A 20,114-nucleotide genomic window follows, 5' to 3' on the forward strand; every position below is an offset into this window, starting at 1 on the left:
TTGAAAACATTGCATCAGGTACTACTAATACTAGGAATAATGATAATAGTAGTGCATTATGGGTAGAAACTGAAGTAGCATGGTGGTAGTGGTGTTTGTGGTAAAGGGTTGGGTGTAGTATTTATTACGATGGAGAAAAAAAATGGGTATTAGCTGATTGAATGTTATTTATCTTCTCTCCCCTTTTTATTTTTCTTTCGAGAAGAAAATTTCTAATTGTACAGTAAGACAATTAAATATTTGTTTCAAGAAAAAGGGTCAAAAGTTCACGAAACGATTTTTTTATTTTAAAGTTATAGCAAAAGTTTGGCCTAAGATTATTTTCTTTTAGAAAGTTTTAATCCCTTATTTTATTTTATTTTTTATTTCAGTTTTCTTATTGTTCTCGTCAGAGAGAACAAAATGAAAAGTAAATTTTTACCATTTTTCTACTTTCCCTATTTCTTTCTTTCTTTCTTTCGTTCAATTTCATCCACTACCATTCTTGTATTTTACTTTTATAAGAGAGAACATTCTGTCCTTGATAAAAAGGGAGAAGAGAGGAAGAGGGTTGAGTCGAATAAGGACAACGTGTCTCTTGCGGTTTGTATAATTCTAAGCAAATTTGTGCAACGATCGTGAGTTGAATACTTGATATCGTTATACTTTAAAAAGACACGATTTCAAGCTTACATTTAATATTTTATTCGCTATATTATTTATTCTAATTTATTTGACAGAAAGAACAAAATTATATATTTTATAAAATATCCTCTTTGAGAAGTACAAAAGTTCAAACGCGCGTGTATGTGTATGTAAATATCGTATAAACATTATAAATCGAAATGATATTAATAAATTAATAAACTTAATGGAATGTATGAATTAATTTACAAAGAGATTGAATTTAATTAGCTAAATGAATGGAATTTATATTTTTAAATAAAATTACAACGTTATCAGCGTTAACCTCAAAATAAAATGAAAATATATTTCCGAACGATATTTAAAATGAATTACACAATTTGTAATTATAATTCGACGAACAAAGGGACAAGAAATAAGACAATAGTCTGGATGACCATTGTATAAAAAGGAATCAACGATAATAACGACGACAAATAAGAAGAAGGAATAATATGGAAGAAAAAGAAGAAGAAAAATGGCTACGTGTTTAAACGTCAGAACAAATATGACGATCGTGTGGACTCACTCAACTTGGGTGTGATGCTTTCCTTTACTTTGGATTCCAAACGGTCATCACAACCTTTTTGAGTGAGCGAACAAGTTCGTTTTTGTCATCGTATCCAAAAGTTGGAAAGAAATGATTTCCGAAAGGATCTACTTTATCTACAAAATGAATAACATTTTAATTATCATTAGTAATTTTATAGGAAAATATATTATTCATGTAAATATTATGCATTTTTATGTGTATGTGTGTGCTTGTTCATTTGTCTAATGCATTAATTTTGATTGAATAATTTATTCGACTTATTATTTATCCGTCTCGTGTTTCATAAAGAATATTTTAAATACCCAATAGTTTGGTATTCAAATAAAATCTTGTGAAATTGTCTTTCTTTATCGATCGATCAACAACAACCAACAGAAATGATATTCATTATCGATAATTTATAAAAGAAAACATGCAGATACTTAGTAAAACTAGGGAGAGAGTTATTATCGGTAAAATAACGAGGACGAAGACAAAAAAGAAAAGAATAATCGTTTCTGTTGAATTGTATCGAAGAATTCTTTTTATTTTATTTTCTATCGAAAGAAAGAAAGAGAAAGAGAGAGAGAAAAAAAATAGCCGAAAATTTCTTTCCGATTGATATTTGAAAATAAAAACCGTACTACTTTTTTAGGTTATATCGATCGCAAAGTTTTGACCGATTTAATATCAACTTCAATTTAAAAATAAAAATAATAACGAATTTAAACATATTTCCTTTTATAAGAATATTATCAAAATATCTTTATACATTTATGCGTAAATAAGAAAAGTAAAATATGTATAAAATAGGTTATGTCGATGATCATTGAATGTTTTTCATTTCTCTTTCTCTCTGTTTCTCTCTCTACCTCTATCTATTTTTCTCTTCAATTATATTTATCCGTGTTTTTCCTAACAATGAAAAAGTATTCATCGATCATAAAATAAAAACGTCATTGGACAGTCAATTGACTCTATCGATCGTCCTCGAACCTTCGACACCCGCCATATTGGCGCCAATCGTCAGCCGATTAGAAATTATACTATTGTCAATCTTTCATCCCCGTCCCTCAATCCCCCTAACCTCTCCCTCATTCACTCACTCATTCAATTATATATGTATGTATGCATAGTTACGACATGGTATTAACGTGTGCGTGATTTAAGCCATTATCTTCGTAATGGACACTAAATTGCGATCTAAGATCCGATATATATATGTTCACTTCTTTTAATCAATTCTTTTTGTAAAAATCTGCGAGCGACACAACAATGGCGTAGAAAAGTTAATTGAAACTTAGATTATAGGTTAAGTCTGTATATATTGTAGAATTTTCAATATGGCGGAGAAGGTAGTGTATAATAAATAGAAGATTATTATTACTGAGAACACACGTATAAATCTATAAGAAATAATTCTTTTTTCCTTTTTTTTAAATATTTTTATTAATAAAAACGTGTAATATAACTGTATACTATTACCATTATTATAGTAATTTTTGTTTATAAACCACAGCAACATCACGATACTGATCATAAATGTTTAAACAATGTGTACTAGTAAAAATATTAGAAAATGTAAAATCCCAGTACTATTTATCCAACAAATTTTCGAGAAAATTTATATAAGATAAGTTTTAGTTGAAACTCATTAAATGAATCTTTCGAAGCAATTTGTCAGGCACGTGCATTGCCATCGTTGTAAAGTAAAAAAGCACGAGATAGCGATAAAATAAAACTTACGCGAGTGTGAGAGAGTGAGAACAAATACCAAAGAAAGAAATAAAGGAAGAAAGAAAGAAAAAGATAGAAGAAAATAATAAGTAAGCCCATGGCAAAGGAACGATAAATTGTTTTCCACGCTGGCGAATGGAATTTATCGATGTCTTTCTGATATATTAACACAAAGAAGAAAGGGTCAGAAAGAGATAGAATAATAATAATAAGAAGAAGAAGAAGAAACTTGAAATTGAAAGCAATACAAGAGACAGCAGACAGTAGATAGTAAAAGAAGGGCCAGGGGAAACAGGGGTGGGGGGAAACAGTAGGGCAAGATAGAAGGTTGCTTGAGGAAGGGTTAGGCGAGGGATAAAGTGGGGGTAATAAAAAGTTAATTGTCCCGCGTTCAAAGGTGAAGGCTCTCGTGCCTCGACGCCAACTATAAATTGGGTCACGACCCCATCGAGAAAACTTCTGCTTGCAAATACGTAATCGTGGCCTCGCGACGACCATCACCAATTATTATACTTATATTTATACTTATGCTACTACTATTACTATCTACCACCATTGCTGCTGCTGCTACTATTATCTTCACTATACTTTTAATTTTATTCTTTCATTTCTTTCTGATATTCTTCTTTCCTCTTCGATTAAATAAAATACTTAATCCGACCCTTTGAACAACTCCGGCGGCTTCTTTCGAAATGATTTTATTTTTTTGATATTTATTCTCTCCTTTAAAAGTTCAATTGTTTTGCGAGGATTAATGACACAATTTCGTTTTACGCTAATTTGTTTCTTTTTTGAGTCAGTCGCCATATTGTTTTCATTTAAAATGGCTTAAACTTACATGATGCAGCAGAGTATATACTTATAAATATTATATATATATATATAAGATTTTGTAACTATAGAATTAAAATGAGAATAATGACGTTTTAATTTCGTTCTTATTGTCTCGTAAATGTGATCATTTTATTTGTCGCTATCTTTCTATAATTTAACTTAGTTGTTATAATTATCGCGACAATTAGCGTTGCGACAAATTTTCTGTCCTAGCTATACACATATATATACATACGCCTACACATGTATGTTAGACAAGTATACAAGCAGGTATTATTCCGTAGGGTAATTTTGATTCGCGGCTTCGTCGAAGCGAATAATTCCGGTGTGTTCAAAGTTGGTCTGTGGTACGTTAATTGCGTACAGTATCTGTGACAAGTTGCATCCATGTCTTTTACGTACGCGTTCAACGTTTACGGTGAAACTCCTTCGAATGCGAAAATTAACTCCGCCATTCCCTCTTCTTTTACATTTATATGTATGTATGTGTTTGTTGTATGTGTGATATATCCTCCGAGAAAGTACATTGTCGCAAACTACACTTCATTAGCCGCCATCTTTTTTTGCCTTTTGTTTTTTTTTTTTTTTCTAGAATCGCCATTTGCATGTTAACCTCAAAAACTCTGTTTCTGTCACAAACAAGCGTGGACATTTAATTTAAATCTTATACAACAAAACTGTTCTCTTCAAAAGAATAAGTTTACAATTTTGATTTTGCAACGGGTTTAACAATATACTTAAATGTTGAAAAATTAGAAAATGAATATATACCGTTAGAGATAAGCTGCTCATGCCATTGTCCTTACTGCGAAAAGAGTATTTTAAACTTAAGTAACATGACATGAATATAACAAAACAAAGAAGTCCCGTTTGGTGAAGGCAACCACCAGTCAGCCAGTTAGGAACCAACGGTGAGTTAGTTGCTTCTAACGTTTCTCGTTTAATTAACTCTTTGAGCGGTGAGTTACGAAATAATGCTCGAAAAGCCAACTTTCAAAATGTTGTCTATCATTAAAGGATGCGTGCTCTTGTTCTACCTTTATGAAACATAATAATAATAATAAATCTTAAACTTCGATTAATTTTGGTTGTATACATTTTTGGGTAAGTGAACAAGTGTTGGAAATAAAAAAATGTATCGATAATGTTTTTTTTTTCTATTTAATTCTGGCAAAGTATTCTTGCAACGTAGGATAATTTAAAACCATCTCGAGACTTTAGAAAGCTCAGATTGTGTAGCAGTGGTAGTAACACTCAGTCAGTCAGTGAGAGTTGAATGCGAGCCGAAAAGCTATGGTTAGCCAAGAGAATTAGACTCGACGAAGCGAAATAAGAGGAGGGTGGGAGGAAGGGAGAGGGAATACATGTAAGAAGGAAGAAGGTAGATTTGAAAGACGATGATGAAGATGGTGGTGGGTGGCAGGCGGATAAAGAGGAGTGGGGCTAGGGTTAGGGTTAGGTTGGACTTGAGCGTGCCAAGTGGAGTCAAGTGGTGAGCCAAGTATACTGTCCAGACGTGGCAACGTTTCACTTCTTTAGCTTTGGAACGCGTTTCTAATGTCCTTTGTTGGATACGTACTTACGTATCTCTGCCTGGAATATAAACGACCACTGAATTGGTCGCTTCGGACACGGTTAGTTACTTTCTACACTCGTACACTTGCCTTGCTTGCTTGCTTGGTTGTTAGATTGCTAAATTGTTGGGGTTACTCGGTCGGTAATTTTAGTGGAAATGATTTTACCATTACGAGGATTTTCATATTACTTTGATTGTTTTTTTGTTATTTTTTGTTTGTAGAACGGAAACAATGTAGTTTTGCTGGATGAAATTAGAGAATTCGTTTCGATGTCTTCTTTTTCTTTTTAAGGATCATTTAGAACTTTGATTCGTTTTTTAATTAAGTTTTCTACGATTGTCCAGTGTCATGGCTTTAGTAATTTATGTTTTTAGGAAAGTTATGTCATTTTGTACTAAATCAGATTCGCCGAGTAACAGATTTGTATTGTATTTATGTTTCACACACACACATTTCGTAGAATCAATTATTGAAACATTGAAAAGTTTTAAACTCGTAGCTCGTCGTATTAAATCTGAGCAACCCCATGTTTGGTTAACTATAATTAAAATTATATTATTTGTTACAAAATCACATATATCAAATGATACAAACATATTTATCTGTATTAATCACGTTTAATTGAATGTATATAGTAATTAAAATGGTAAAAAAAATTCGAAGTGGTCATTCGCCATTTTATGCCGCCATATTAAATCTGGCAGCCATGTTTAATTGCCTTTCATTGTAACCTCAATTGCAATCTATCGCTATATGTTTCGTTAATATTATTTATTTAAATTGTGATTACTTTTCGAACAACAAAATTTCGAAATAATATTTTTAATCGAGCTCTTGATCACTTGACCCACATACGTTACTAATCCCTTAGAAATTTTACTCTCGAAATGGTACAAAAATATATATATATATATATTTTTCTCTATCTTTTTATATGCTCTTATTCAACATTCATCTCTTTGTGCGGTTGTTCCTAATAAAGTGTACGACACTTGGCAAAAGTTTCACATACACAGACCAATACACACGCGTATCGTGGCTATTACATATATGTATATTTTTTGCCTTCGAAAGTCTTGTCTTTCACTACGGAGAAAACTTAAAAAGAAAGCAAATGAAAAGGGACAGATGTACCAGTTCGTCTTCCAACTTTCTCTCATCTTTTTATTTTCTATTTTTTTCTTTTCCTTTTTTTTTTTTTTATTACATCCAACATTTCCAAAACTTCCTTCCAAAATACTTTTTGCAATCTATTATCTCATACTAAATGTAAAATAAAAAACACAATTAAATCAATATTTTTTTCCTCAACAAACGACTCACTCCTCGTAAACTTTTCTTCGCTCAACAATTTCATTAACATTATCTATAATTTTTCGGATCATTTGTAGCCAACAATTTGTTCAATATAGCATAATTCGATTTCATAAAGAACACGGAAAGAAATAGAAGAAAAAAAACACACACACAACCGGAAGAAAAATGAAACAAAAGGGAGAGTCACGAAGAAGGGAATCATTTTCGCTGCAATGATTCGAAATAAATCTGAACGTAGATAAAACGATAGATAGATAGATAGATAGATACGATGAAATAGTATCGAGGAGAGGAGGGTTGAAAGAACGACAGGGGTAAAAGTGGAAGGGTTGGGGTGGGTGGGGGAGGGGAGGGTTTATATGCGTTACGGATGAAGGGAAATAAAGAATCGAAGCACAAAAGGCGAGTACAGTCGCGCGTATAAAATCGCCAAGTACACTGGCACATGAACATGACATGACAAATAAACGACAGTGTGTGTGTGTGTGTGTGTGCAATGTACTAAAAACACAGTAGTTTTGTTGCTTGGAATTTGTTACGCGCACGTTCCGTCCCACGTTTTGCAAAAGAGACTATCTTCTACCTGTTCCCCCACCTTCCTCTACCCTCACTCGCTCTAACATCCAAACCCACCCCTCGATGCATTTTCTATTTTATCTTTCTTTTTCTTTTTTTTCTTTCCCCTCTCCAACTTGGGACGAACTTTTAACCTGATTATTTTTGCCACTATCGTGTACCTCCACCCTTTTTCTCCGGTTTTCTTTCGATATCCTTGCATTCCTCTACTCGTCTACGTATATTAATGTGTATGTGTGAGGGGTTGGAAGGGAGGAAGGTTGGATATATCCTCTGTACACTTTCTTCATCTTCTTCATCTTCATCTTCTTCTTCTTCTTCTTCTTCTTTTTAATTTTTTTTTAAGCTTCTTTTTCTTCTTCTTTCCTTCTTTCTTTCTTTTTACCTCTTTCCAAAGCCACAAACTCTCCAGAGGATATTCATCTTCACTCCCTTTCTCTATCTTTATCTGTATCTCTATCTCCTTTTTTTGCCTTCCTTTTAACCATACTACACACTCTTATTCCCACTCTTTTGGGGTTCTTTGTACACACTCGCCCAATAAAGCGTTGACGTTACTCTCAGATAACTTCACTTCGTGTTTCTTTCTTTATTTCTTTCATTCATTCATTCTCACTTGTGCTCTATTTTATTTTATTTTATTTATAACGTTTTCATTTCTTTCCCGTCTTTCTATCACACTCGCGAACATTATTTTTATATCCAACCTTTTTACTATAGGAAAGTATTTGATGTCTTCAAACTAATGATCAAAATGCTATACCCTGTGTCGGGTAATTTTAAGTATTAAATTAGAATTGTATTTGTACACTGAATAAGTTCAGTAACCGTGTCAGTGTAGTTGCGAGGGTGTGCAATATTTTAATTATTATAATATATCCTGAGTATTTAACAACAATCGAGGAAAAGTGGGTTATAGTTTGAACGGCAAATTAACGGAAAGTAATAACGATGATAACATTGTAATTTTCTTTAAGAGTTTGATAACACCTCGTTAATTATATCCTCCTTATACTTCTATAAGTAACCACAGGGAGAAACAGATAAAATGTGTATGTATGTGTCTCTGTATGTATGTATTCTTGTGTGAAAATGAACACACATTCTATTCTGTATACGCATTCACGCAGAAATGACAACGTGAACGTTGGCAAAGCGGTTGCTAATTAAATGGTACGATAAGCTGGGCCGGATTTCGGTGGCGTAAATTGGAAGCACTGGGATAACAGGGGCAGGAGGAAGAGAGTGAGGGGAAGGGAGGAAGGAGGAAATACTACCACCTTGGTTGGTAGTAGTAGGTATGAAGATAAGGGTCAAAAGTGAAGTGTAAGGGAATGGGGAAGAGAAATGGTTCGAGAAATTCTACTGTTGTTCACGTTTAGTACGAAAAGACACGTTCAGTACTGTTTAAAGGGTATGGAAGGTGTAACTGTTCTTCGTATGTGTTATTCTACACATGCACTCACATACATACATATACATTTGCAATATTCTTACCAGCTGCTGCTGCTGCTGCTGCTGCTGTTTGTAGGATCAACTTTAAAGAGACAATAAAATGGGAATTAGAATGTGATTTGTTACAATAATACTTGTTCTTATTAGTTGATGATTATTTTTTCTTACTATTGTAAATTAATAAATTAATGAAAAAATGTGAACGAATATTAATACGAAAATCATATGAATTATTATTATATTTATAATACAATGTATATGTGGTATGAGTAGAAAATATTTATCTTGGTATAAAAATCAAGCAAAGATTATATTATATCATGCTGATAATTTATAATCTTAATTCTATTAAATATTATTCTATTTTTCTACGAAATACAATTATTTGGGAGAGGATAAGGGGAGGGATTGTTTTTGATATGCGTTCACCTTCCTGTTTATTGTTTTTTTAGAAAATGTTGTTAGAGTTTTAATTAACCATCCACCTTTATCGGTTGGCAAATTTTTAATTAACGTATAAACTGATGATGATACACGTTGACGGCGGTGGGTTACATTTGTGTGCGTGAATTTGTTTTATTCGTGCATTGGTAAGGGTCAAAGTGTATATGTATATGTGTGTGTGTGTAATCAGATTAATATTTATCAAACAACGTTATCGTTTCAATGTTGGATAGTTGAAATTGATGGTGAATAAAAGGAGGTGGGATGGTGGGGGGTAGAACGAGGGAGTAGATCGATCATGCGAAGCAACAATTTTTATTTGTTATATTTAACTAAATATTTAATAATAAAATATGTGATATGTGGTGTAACGGTGTTTTTTATTTAATTATGGTTTAATTACGTGACGAGATATTTTGTAAATTTTAAAAATCAAAAAATAAAATGATTTATTTAAATGTGATAGAATAGGATTCTATTCTTTTTTTTTTTTTTTCAAGTGTCACACAATTTGATATCCATTATATATTCAAACAATTTATATAGTGTATTATAACATTTATATTAATATTTATCTTTCTTTTATTTCCAGGTTAGTATATTGAGAAACAACCTAATCGAGCACTCTGTATATATAATAGTAAGTTTTAATTAATTATTTATTACAAATTATTCTCTATTTTGATTATTCTTTTAATATTAATATTTATTTGTTATTCCATTATATATTAAGAAAAAAAATAATTCGATTAACTGAAGTATCGTTCAATAATAAATTTCTTAGATAAAATTATTATAGAAATGATCATTCTCGATTAAAAAAAAAAAAAAAAAAAAAAAAGAAAAAGAAAAACCATTTACTTGATTCTTTTTCATTACAACGAAATTCATTATGTTCATTATACCATCCCAAGGGGTAAGGAAATATTGCACGCTCGTAATCCGATAAATTACGAGTAAATGTATGAAACCTTGGTTAGATGGGTTGGAAGGGTTGCAAGGGGATTGGAGAAATGATAAGGGTAGGAGAGGTAATAACTCGTAACCATGTATGGCAAAATATATGTTACGAAATATATATATATATGTCTGCGTACACATTTTTGTCCTTTGAAGATTCCTTTCTTTCACTTTTCCAAGTAACTTTTTAGATTAGATTCTTTCTTTTTCTTCTTTCATTTCTATAAATCATAAAATGTTATAAGGCATTGAAATTGAAATTATTATTATTATTATTTTATTATATAATATTATTAAATAAGGAAAAGGATAACACATGCGGAAGAAAGAAAACGAAAAATGAAAAGAAAAGAATGATGGTGTGTGGTTGCCATAAATTTCTGAACTCCGTGCGCCATATTGACGGCCATGACCTACACATTGCTATTCTTTATTATAGTAGTTTCCATTTTTCCGGTAGACTTGCGAAAAGATAAAGATGGCGGGGATGGGGTAGGGATTGGTAGGGTTGAGGTTGAGGTTGAGGGTTGAGGGTTGAATGTAAAAAAGAAAAAGTAACATTCGATATTTTATGCGCTGTAAAAGGGACGGAAAAATCGTTAAGAAACGAACGATATAACATTTTTCTTTCTCGTTCGTTACTTCCTTCCTTCTTTATCTTTTTCTCTTTCTCTTTTTACTTTTTTTTTTTCTTTTATCGTTAACCACACGAAAGAGGAGAGTATATTTCGCGAATGGAGGTTAAAATTTGAAATAGAATCCGATAGTATCCGATAGATAGCACTGTGAATAGCGATTATATTTACTTGCTACAACGATGGCCGCCATTTTGAAGTATACTCGAAGTTTCCGATTGCAATCAATAAGAAATAATTATCGAAGTATTGATTGTTCTCAAGTATTTTTTTTTTCAAATTCATCGAGATTAAAAGTGAACATTTCATCTTCTTCTTCGTTTTTTGTTCTATACATCTTCTTTTAATGAAATATAACCTATAATTAAATCGAACTATAGTCAATTAAAAGTAATCAAGATGGCCGATTATAGAAACATATATCAAAACCGAATTCTATATAAAATTCGTAATTAATTCCGTGTTTAATACAATTTTATGATATATTATAATAATAATAATAATAATAATAATAATACTTTTTATATATCTCTCTGCAAAAAAAAACTATGAATTTAAATTCATTTTTAATCGAACGAACAATCTTTTGAGTAGATAAAAAAAAGTAGATGACCAGAAACCCCAAAATTCGGAATTATTAGAAACGAGAAATGGTGCAAAATTGAAAGGAGTGGGGGAGGGAGGTAGAAAAAAATGACGCATCCTTCCGTCGTCAAATATCGTTTTTTCCAATAATCTGTTTCGTGCATACGTACATGCATCCTATGGTACGTACACGCATACGTGCAAGCATTCATGCAACGTAACGTTTGTTAAAAAAAAAAAAAAAAAAAGAAAAAAGCAGAAAAAAGAGGAACACATGGCGGTGCTCTAGTTCTCCCTTACCAAAGATGAAACGCATGTTTATTCTCGTTTTTTCGATCCCCTCTCCACACCTTCTCTTCCTCCTACCCCCTCCTATTTTTATTTCTGTTTCGTCAGACTCGTCCGACGTCCGATCGTTTCCCAATTTTTGTTTTTTTTTCTACCCCCCCCCCTTCCCTACCCTTCCCTTTTTTTCTTTTCGTTTGTATTTTTACGAGAAAGCGAAGCTTAACGATCGTTGAAATTTATCGACTCGATGGATGGTGCTTCTACTTTTCCGCACAGTATCGTTGCTTTATGGATCTGCCTTTTTCTCTCTTTTTCATTTTCCTTTCCTTGTCTTTTTCTTCTTTTCTTTCCCCCACCGCATCCCCCCCTCGTTCACCATTCTTATCGTATAACGCAACAGGGAGAAAAACGGATTGTTCGGAACAACCGAAGAAAAAAAGAAATGGCTGCGTTGAAGGCCGTTTCTTTTCCAATACGTTTGCATGGGGGTGATAGTGGTGGTGATGGGGGATGGTTTATGTCATGAATACTCGCGATCGCATTTTTATTTCGTTTTTAGCAATGAACGTCTCATTCGTAAAGAATAAATGCATTTTCCACGAGGTGGATGATTTATTTCCAATTTTGCAAATAATTATTTCATCTCCTATCACAAACCCCCATGATGAATCATTGTCAAACATTGTTATCTGAGAATTATTCTAACGGTAAATGTGTATAAACTCGTTTAAAAAAACAATGATGGTAAAAAATAAACCCTAAACTATTGAAAATATACTAACATTAGTAATCAATTGGTACGTAACTGGGAACGAAATAATTCGTACGAAAATATCTGAATTAAAACAAGCAAGTTGTATGCGTACGTCAATAAATATTTGTGTTAAATAAAAAAGTGAGTGAGTGAGTGAGTAAGTGAATAAATGAATGAGTGAGTGAGTGAGTGGGAAAGAAAGTGTATGTGTATATATAAAATGTAAGTATGAGTGTGAGAAGATGTTACAACTCGTCGAGTGAAATTCTTTCTCAATATAAATTGTTTAGATTCTAATCTTATACGAACGAACGAACGAACGAACGAACAAACAAGCAAGTAAAAGAAAGAGAAAAATAGAGGGAGCAAGAGAGAAAGAGAAAAAGATAGAAGACTTGGTGTTTATCTTCGCACAAATCGTGGGGTATATATCGATTTATCTCGCAGTGAACAAACATAGCATTTGCCTCGTTACATTCGTCCAATGTTCTATACGTTTATTCCCTATCTCTCTCTCTCTCTCTCTCTCTCTCTCTCTCTCTCTCTCTCTCTCTCTTTCTCTCTCTCTCTTGCTCCTTTATCTGTTAAAACATTGCACCACTAACACTACTACTACTATTACTATTACAGTGTCGAATGTTCACGTTGTTCTAGTCGTCGTTTGCATTATATAAATGAAACCCTAATTAGAAATACACGTAAGGTAATATTTATTGTCCTTATTTGTAAGAGAAACCATGGTTTCTGAGAGACAACATGGAAATAGATTTATTTTCTTTCTTTCTTTTTTATTATTATTTCATTTCATTATTTTTTTTTGAAAAAGAAAAGACAATATCTCTTTTTTAAATATAATATGAATATATTTTAAAGTATGCAAACGTTTTATAATTATTTATTGTCGATAGATATATTTAAAATTAATTTGTTTTATGATTTAAAAAAAATGTCTCATTGTTCTGTTACTCGTTAAGCAAAGATGAGTCACAAAATAGATTTATATATATAGAAAAAGTTATTCGTGTGTTAAAATGTGTTTAAGCGATTCGTTCCTTTCTTTTCTTTTTAAAAGTAGAATATTCATCAGTCTTTTGCTCATTAGTATTACCACTTGGTAGCGTTCATTCAATTAAAATTGTAATTCAAGTAGCACGAGGAGCAATTACACTATAGCTAGCTAGCTAGCTAGCTAGCTCCTAAGGTCATGGAGTTTATGGGTTTACGCGGTGAGATTGAAATATGCTTATCAGAGAGAAAGAAATAAAGAAAGAGAATAATATAGAACTTTCAACCAAGATAGAAACGTTTGACTTTATTTTTCCCTCTCTTAGTTTCTCATTAATTTTTCATATACTTTTAATCCTGGCAAATTATTCCAACCTGAAACTCAGTTGTGAAGTTCAGAAAACTAAAGATTTCTCTCTTTGGACTTTCTTCTTCTTCTTATTATTATTCTTCTTCATCTTTTCTTATTCTTTCTTTTTTTTTTTTTCTTTCTTAATTTATAAGAACGATCATCACGCTCTAATAATTATCCTTTCAACTATTTCTCTTAACTCTAATCGGATTTTAATTAACTTACATTCACAAGGGGTGTGTATGTATGTTAGATTGTTAAAAAGGGCACTTTCGTTCTACCCTTATTAGAATCATGTTTTATAATAGATTTAAGTAAATTTTTTTTAATTGTATTCCTAACTCTTCTCACATATTCCTATAATTAAAAAGAACGTGTATTTATGTAAATTATTGAAACAGTCATTTGAACTATTCTTATTCCATACAAATATTTTGTTAAATGTATTTAATCAATTTTTGTTTTCTTTTAGATATTTCATACCTTTTCTAATCTTTCTGATTTATATGAATAACTATACTCTGAAAACATTATCCTTTACTCTCATCCCATGAACACAACAGACAATCAAACAAGGAATAAACAAAGCTGGAGAAAAAATTCTGCATTTTCTTGAATATGCACTTTTTCTTCCCCCTCGTTGTATAGACCACTCTCTAGACAGTATAATATAACACCCTTCTTAAAACAACTAGCATGTAACGTCAACCACAATTCACACGCGAGAAGATCATAGCTGAGATAGTAGTAGTTGTAGTAGTAATAGTAGTAGTAGTAGTAGTAATAATAATAATAATAATAATAGGGGTGGGAACAGGTAAGAAGGGGTAGTAGAGTAGTTGTACCCTCGAATGCATACCCTTGAACGAAACTCACGCAAGGCAAACTCACGTCATAAGACCCCCACATGGTTTAGGGGGAAAGTAGGGGACAGGGGAATGGACCCTCCCTTGCATCGTAGACGCAAACGTGCTGCTGCACTTCCAATTTTTTTTTTCTTCTTCTTTTTTTTCACAGAGATATACATATATTGTAAAAAATATAGGGGGAGACTTGGTAGAAAAAAAAAAAGAAAAAGAATATAGAAGAATAAATACACACATGTGCATATACGTGTGATTTACGAGGTATGTTCACGTGTGTTGTAAAAAGTGGAATAGGAGAAGAGTACTCGTGAAAAAGAGGGAGGTGGTGGTGGAAAAGAGAGGGGTAAGGAAGTGGTAAAGCCATAGCAAGGGCAAGGGCACCTAAACAAAGACATGAAGTATGGAGAACATTCTTCTTAAAGGGGTAGAACCTAGGGTAAAACCTACGGTGGGAGTGTAAGGGAGGATTCAGAAGTATTCATGACCAGACAAAGCGTTCTTCTTCTTCTTCTTCTTCTTTTTTTTTTCTTTTCTCTTTATCTTTCTCTTACTATCTTTTTTTCTTCTTCTATTTTTTACTTCTTCTACTTCTACTTCTTCTTCTTCTTCTTTTTCTTCTTTTATATCGCGTCTCGTTCATACTTGGCGGGTTTTTGAAACAAACGATAAGAGGGTCGGTGCATAATGCTGATGGTGCTGCCTCTGGTGTTGCGTGGGTAAGCACGTAAAACTTGAGATTATTCTATTCGAGTGTTGCTTTTTTTTTACTCTTATTCCTTCTTCCTCATCTGATCATTCTTTTTTTTAGTCTGCGTTGATTTTTATTTGCATGCATTTCTTTTTTTCCTTGCGAATCGTTCAATCGAGGTTAGGAAAAAACATGGCGGACCTTAATGGAGGGGAACTGTAGTCAATTCATCGTTTTAAATTGGTTTTTCATTCTTTTGAGAACGTTTTTTAATAGTTGGAATAGTTTTTGATATTGCTAAGGATTGAGGATGATGAAAAACATATTAATAAAGTTTTTATATCGTCATATTTTTTTTCTATTAATTATTATTAATATCAAATTCAAAATAGAATTGTTCTATTACTTAAAAATATACTTTAATGGCAAATCTAAACGACAATAGATACTATCATGAATAATTAAATAATATAAATAAAAAATCCTGTATTTCTTCTTTATTTAAACACTACTATTACTATTACTACAACTATTTCGAATAAATTACACGATCGGTATTACAGATTGCCAATACAAATTATAATTAAATGAGTTAACAAAAATTTGTTCCAACGAAAAAATATGCAAAAAGCATGACTACTCGTGGACAACACACGCATGAAAAAAAAATGTACGTCACTCGGAAGCTCTCAAAGCTCATATCATAAGTCCATTCTGAACGATCGATCGAACTCGTATTCTCTCTCTCTCTCTCATTTTTTTTTTTTCTACTCACAACCCTTCGATCCCCCTATTATATCCCCTCCCCCATTCCTCCCGATCTTCACCACAGCCACAAGCAGCATCCACCCACGCTTCATTTTTCTCTCTTTTTCTATCCTTTTACGTCACCCACAGGAACGGAATCTTCTTTCTCGGTTATCACTAACCAGTTTTCAGTATTCTCGTTTCATAAAATTTTACTATTACGATTTGGACGTCTGTGAATCATCCACGCATACTACTCTATCTCACATACAAATAATATTTATATATATATATATGTGTGTGTGTATACATAGAAATTGGTATACAGAAAATTGAAATGGACTTGCAAACCCAACGGTGGATTAATTCTGAATCGAATGTTCGTCAAAAATTCTTTTTTCGTTTCTTCTTTTCAATTGGAAGAGATGACAAATGTTATTTTCAGAGTAATAATATTAAACAAATTTTTTTCGCGTACGTCCTCCTCCCCTTCTCTTCTGAATATTCTTTTTCTTTCCTTTTTTTGTTTAAATAATTATCCAATGTATGATAAAGAAATTCGACTAAAAATTATTATTACGAATTATCTAATATATATCTTTAAAAAAAAAAAAAATAATCAGAAAAAATTAACTGGGACTTAGAAAAAAAAAAAAAAAGAAAATAAAAAAGGGAAGAAAGTATTTTGTTGGTACTTTAGTTTACGATCCGATAAACGTTGATCACACTTAACCAAAGAGAGATTTTAAGGATAAAGGGTTGTGAAGAACCCCCATAGAGTACGAGTTCTTACTAGTGAAGGGATTAAGGGGTAGGAATAGGGGAGGGGGGTTACAAGAAAGGGAAGAATATCCTAAGAAAAGAAAGAAAAGAAAGAAAGGAAATACTGCACCTAGCAGCTTTGGTACACATCCGAGATAAAAGTGTGATAAAAAAAAAAGAAAAAAGAAAAGAAAAGAAAAGAAAAAGGCCACTCGATTCTCTGAGATGGTGCGGGGGTGTGTGGGGGTGAGTTAGAATACTCGTACCCTTGTGTAAACTCGTGTAAAAGCATGTGAGTTCTTGTGCAAGCACGAACAGGCCACTTTCACCCTTTCACCCCAACCCTTTATCCCAATTCCAATACCTTAAACACTTTCCATTCGTAACCCCTTTGAATTCTCGTCGCAAGACCACCACCATTACCACCACCGTCGAAAATATTCCTTTAGTAACACCATATCATTATTTTAGTTAACATTTTCTAGTAAAATCTTAGGTGAAATATTTTGTCCAACCATTATTTTTACAGTTAACCAATTTTTACCCCCTCTTATGTATAGGTACGTGTGTGTGTGTACGGTTTTGATTCGTTGTGTTGGACTTTTTACTATACGATTAATTTATTGTTTTTTTTTTTTATTTGTAATATCTAACACACCACGTCGTACAGAAAAAAAGAAAATAATCATCATTCAGTATTATTCATTATTAAAATAAAAACGAAACGTAGGAACACCACGACTCATTAAAAAAAAATGTTCATAGCAAATGTTACTTAACGTTATACCCATTGTTTCATTGTTTTTTTCTTTTTTTTTTTTACAAACATACGTACACATAAACGTATTCAAAAATGCACGCATATATGTACAATTATTTATTACGCGTATTTAAAAAAAATATATAATACATTCTCTGACTTCGCAATAATTGTTAACTGTATCTTGCATTACATTGTTTCATTTTACTTTCTATTTCCAACACACACGTATGCAAGCATGCGTGCATTTACCTACACGTACACACGTTACACCTATATACATATTTAAATATTCCCATTTATGTTTCTTATATTAATTTCTATTTCTCAACCCAATGGAGAGTGCTATCAGGTTGCACGTAACGGCAATTAAAGTTAAACCCAAGCCACCCCCACCTATTCCCACCCCCTTTAACTTTTAATATCCGCTGTTAATAGCCCTTTCAACGCGAGTTAATCCGATTTTGCATTTTTTTTTCCTCTCTCTCTCTCTCTCTCTTTTTTTTCACAAGGTTTTCTCGTCACGCCTACCCAGCCGAGGGTTAATTAAACTAATTGGACGAGTGCATGGCTGCGTTTAGAATCGACTAGGAAAGAGTGCCCAGGCTGGAAATGGGGGTTGGGGGTTCGGGTTAGGGGTTGAGGGTGAGCTGGAGCTGGAAGGGGAAGGGGGTGGCTATTGGTGGCACGCTCGTTCGCGAGTAATTTTCTTTCTTTCCTTTCTCTCTCTCTCTCTCACCCCCACCAACCCCCTGATTTTTATATATTTTCTATCTCTTTTTCTATAGTTATTATAACTCGATTAAATATAACTTTTGTCACGTTTCTCTTTTGCATGGTGGACAAAAAATAAACGTGAACGTATATATAATAATGGCTGGTGGGAGGGGGAGTGTAAGAAGGTTGTTACGTTATCGATTAAATCGTTCAATTGTTTTATGTCATTTTATACGAGAGATAAAATGATTTGATTACTATATGAATTACTATTATTAATTATTGTTAAATAATACCTCGTATATATTTGTAGAAAGTCATGAAAATTTTATTGTTAAAAAGGATTTTTTAAAAAAAAAAAAAAAAAAGATAAGTATATATATTTTTGACTTGACGTTTTTCAGTAGTGGTAATGGGATGGTTGATAGTGGTAGTAGTACTAGATGACAGATAGTACTTCACTTTTGTGCTAGTTTTTTTTTTTTATTGATCGAGAAATCATACCGATTCTTTTCTTTTATTTCTATCGGAAATATTGATGGGGAATTTATTTTTCAATCGTAATGATTCGATGATACTTCAATATTGCATTTGACAAATATTTTTGAATTGCACCCATATATACACCAATCGATTGTGAAATATTTTTCATAAACAATTGTTATTCATAGGAAACTCGAAATTTTACAGTTTGATCATTTACTGTGATAAGAATAATTTCATTGAAATCAAATCAAATCAGATAAAAAATATATATATATAATAACATAAAAAAATAAATGTATAATATATTATAAATATTTTATGCAATAGAGAATGTTTATTATACATCAGATGTTTTCGAACAATTTTCCTTCTCACGGATTAGAATTTTTCTTTTTTTTTTTCATTCTACTACCACCCACAAAGCTTCCAACCAAAAGAGGATTATGTAAATTTCGATTACCTCTATCGTAGTTTCGTCAGCAGATACGTGCAAGAGAAAGAGAGAGAGAAAGATAGAAGTATACACAGAGGGAAATACCATAAACCCTTCCATATCCTTCTCACTCGCACGTAGGACCAAAATTAAACCCTTATACAACCGAGAGACGTGATTTTAACGATCGTAAAGAGGGCAACCATTCTAGAAAACTTTTTCATTTAAGTTGTTGACGAACTGTGTTAATCTACTTTTGTGAACAATTAAACATTATTGCATATATAGAAAATTATTTTGTTTTTTTTAAATAAAAATCTATATAATAATTGTACTGTTACATTTATTTCAAAATTCATTATAATCATTTGTATATATATGTAAGTGGAATGTGTGTGAATGAGTGTAAGTGTGAAGTATTTTTATGGTATTAAAAAAAGTTAATTTTCAAATTAAAAACCTTATTGTTGGTGCATGCAATAACGATGATTAAATATCAATTTTATTTTTGATTATCGATAGAATTGAATGATCAAATTTTCTCTAATCTTTTAAACAATCCTTGCAGTCTACAAATGTTACCTTTTTTCCTATTTTTTTTATTTTATTTTTCAACAAATAAACACAGAATAAAACGTATACTCGATAAATTCAATTAATTTCTTCTTTTTCATTTTCTTCACAGTTAATAGTATTTCGATATAACAATTTGAACAAATAAATTTCTTCCACGATAAAAAAACATTCTTTTTTATCAATTTGATTAACAATTGTAGGATTTAGTTAATAATATTAATAGCTTTGCAGATATTATATTTCAAAGAAGATATATATATATATATAATGTAAATAAAATATATAATTACAATTAAAATATTCAATAACGAATTTTTATTCGTATAATATATTTAATAGAAAAAAAAAAAAAAAAAAAAAAAAAA

At 31.8% G+C, this 20,114-nt stretch overlaps 1 protein-coding gene across 2 annotated transcripts in view; it reads left to right on the forward strand.

The window, feature by feature from the left end:
* Window positions 1-20,114, forward strand: part of LOC106787356 (matrix metalloproteinase-2-like) — a 117,925-nt gene that overhangs the window by 67,189 nt on the left and 30,622 nt on the right. Inside the window, exon 1 of one of the 2 annotated variants that reach the window (XM_014749647.1) lies at window positions 5,243-5,400. The exons of the other annotated variant lie outside the window; for it this stretch is intronic. Within the exon in view, the coding sequence (XP_014605133.1) occupies window positions 5,324-5,400 (77 nt within the window). The 5' untranslated portion in view covers window positions 5,243-5,323. Of the gene's footprint in view, window positions 1-5,242; window positions 5,401-20,114 lie in introns of those variants that run through there. 2 annotated transcript variants of the gene reach the window in all.

The sequence above is a fragment of the Polistes canadensis genome, unplaced genomic scaffold, assembly GCF_001313835.1.
Source record: "Polistes canadensis isolate GaletaPanama2010 unplaced genomic scaffold, ASM131383v1 scaffold_99, whole genome shotgun sequence".
NCBI lineage: Eukaryota > Metazoa > Arthropoda > Insecta > Hymenoptera > Vespidae > Polistes > Polistes canadensis.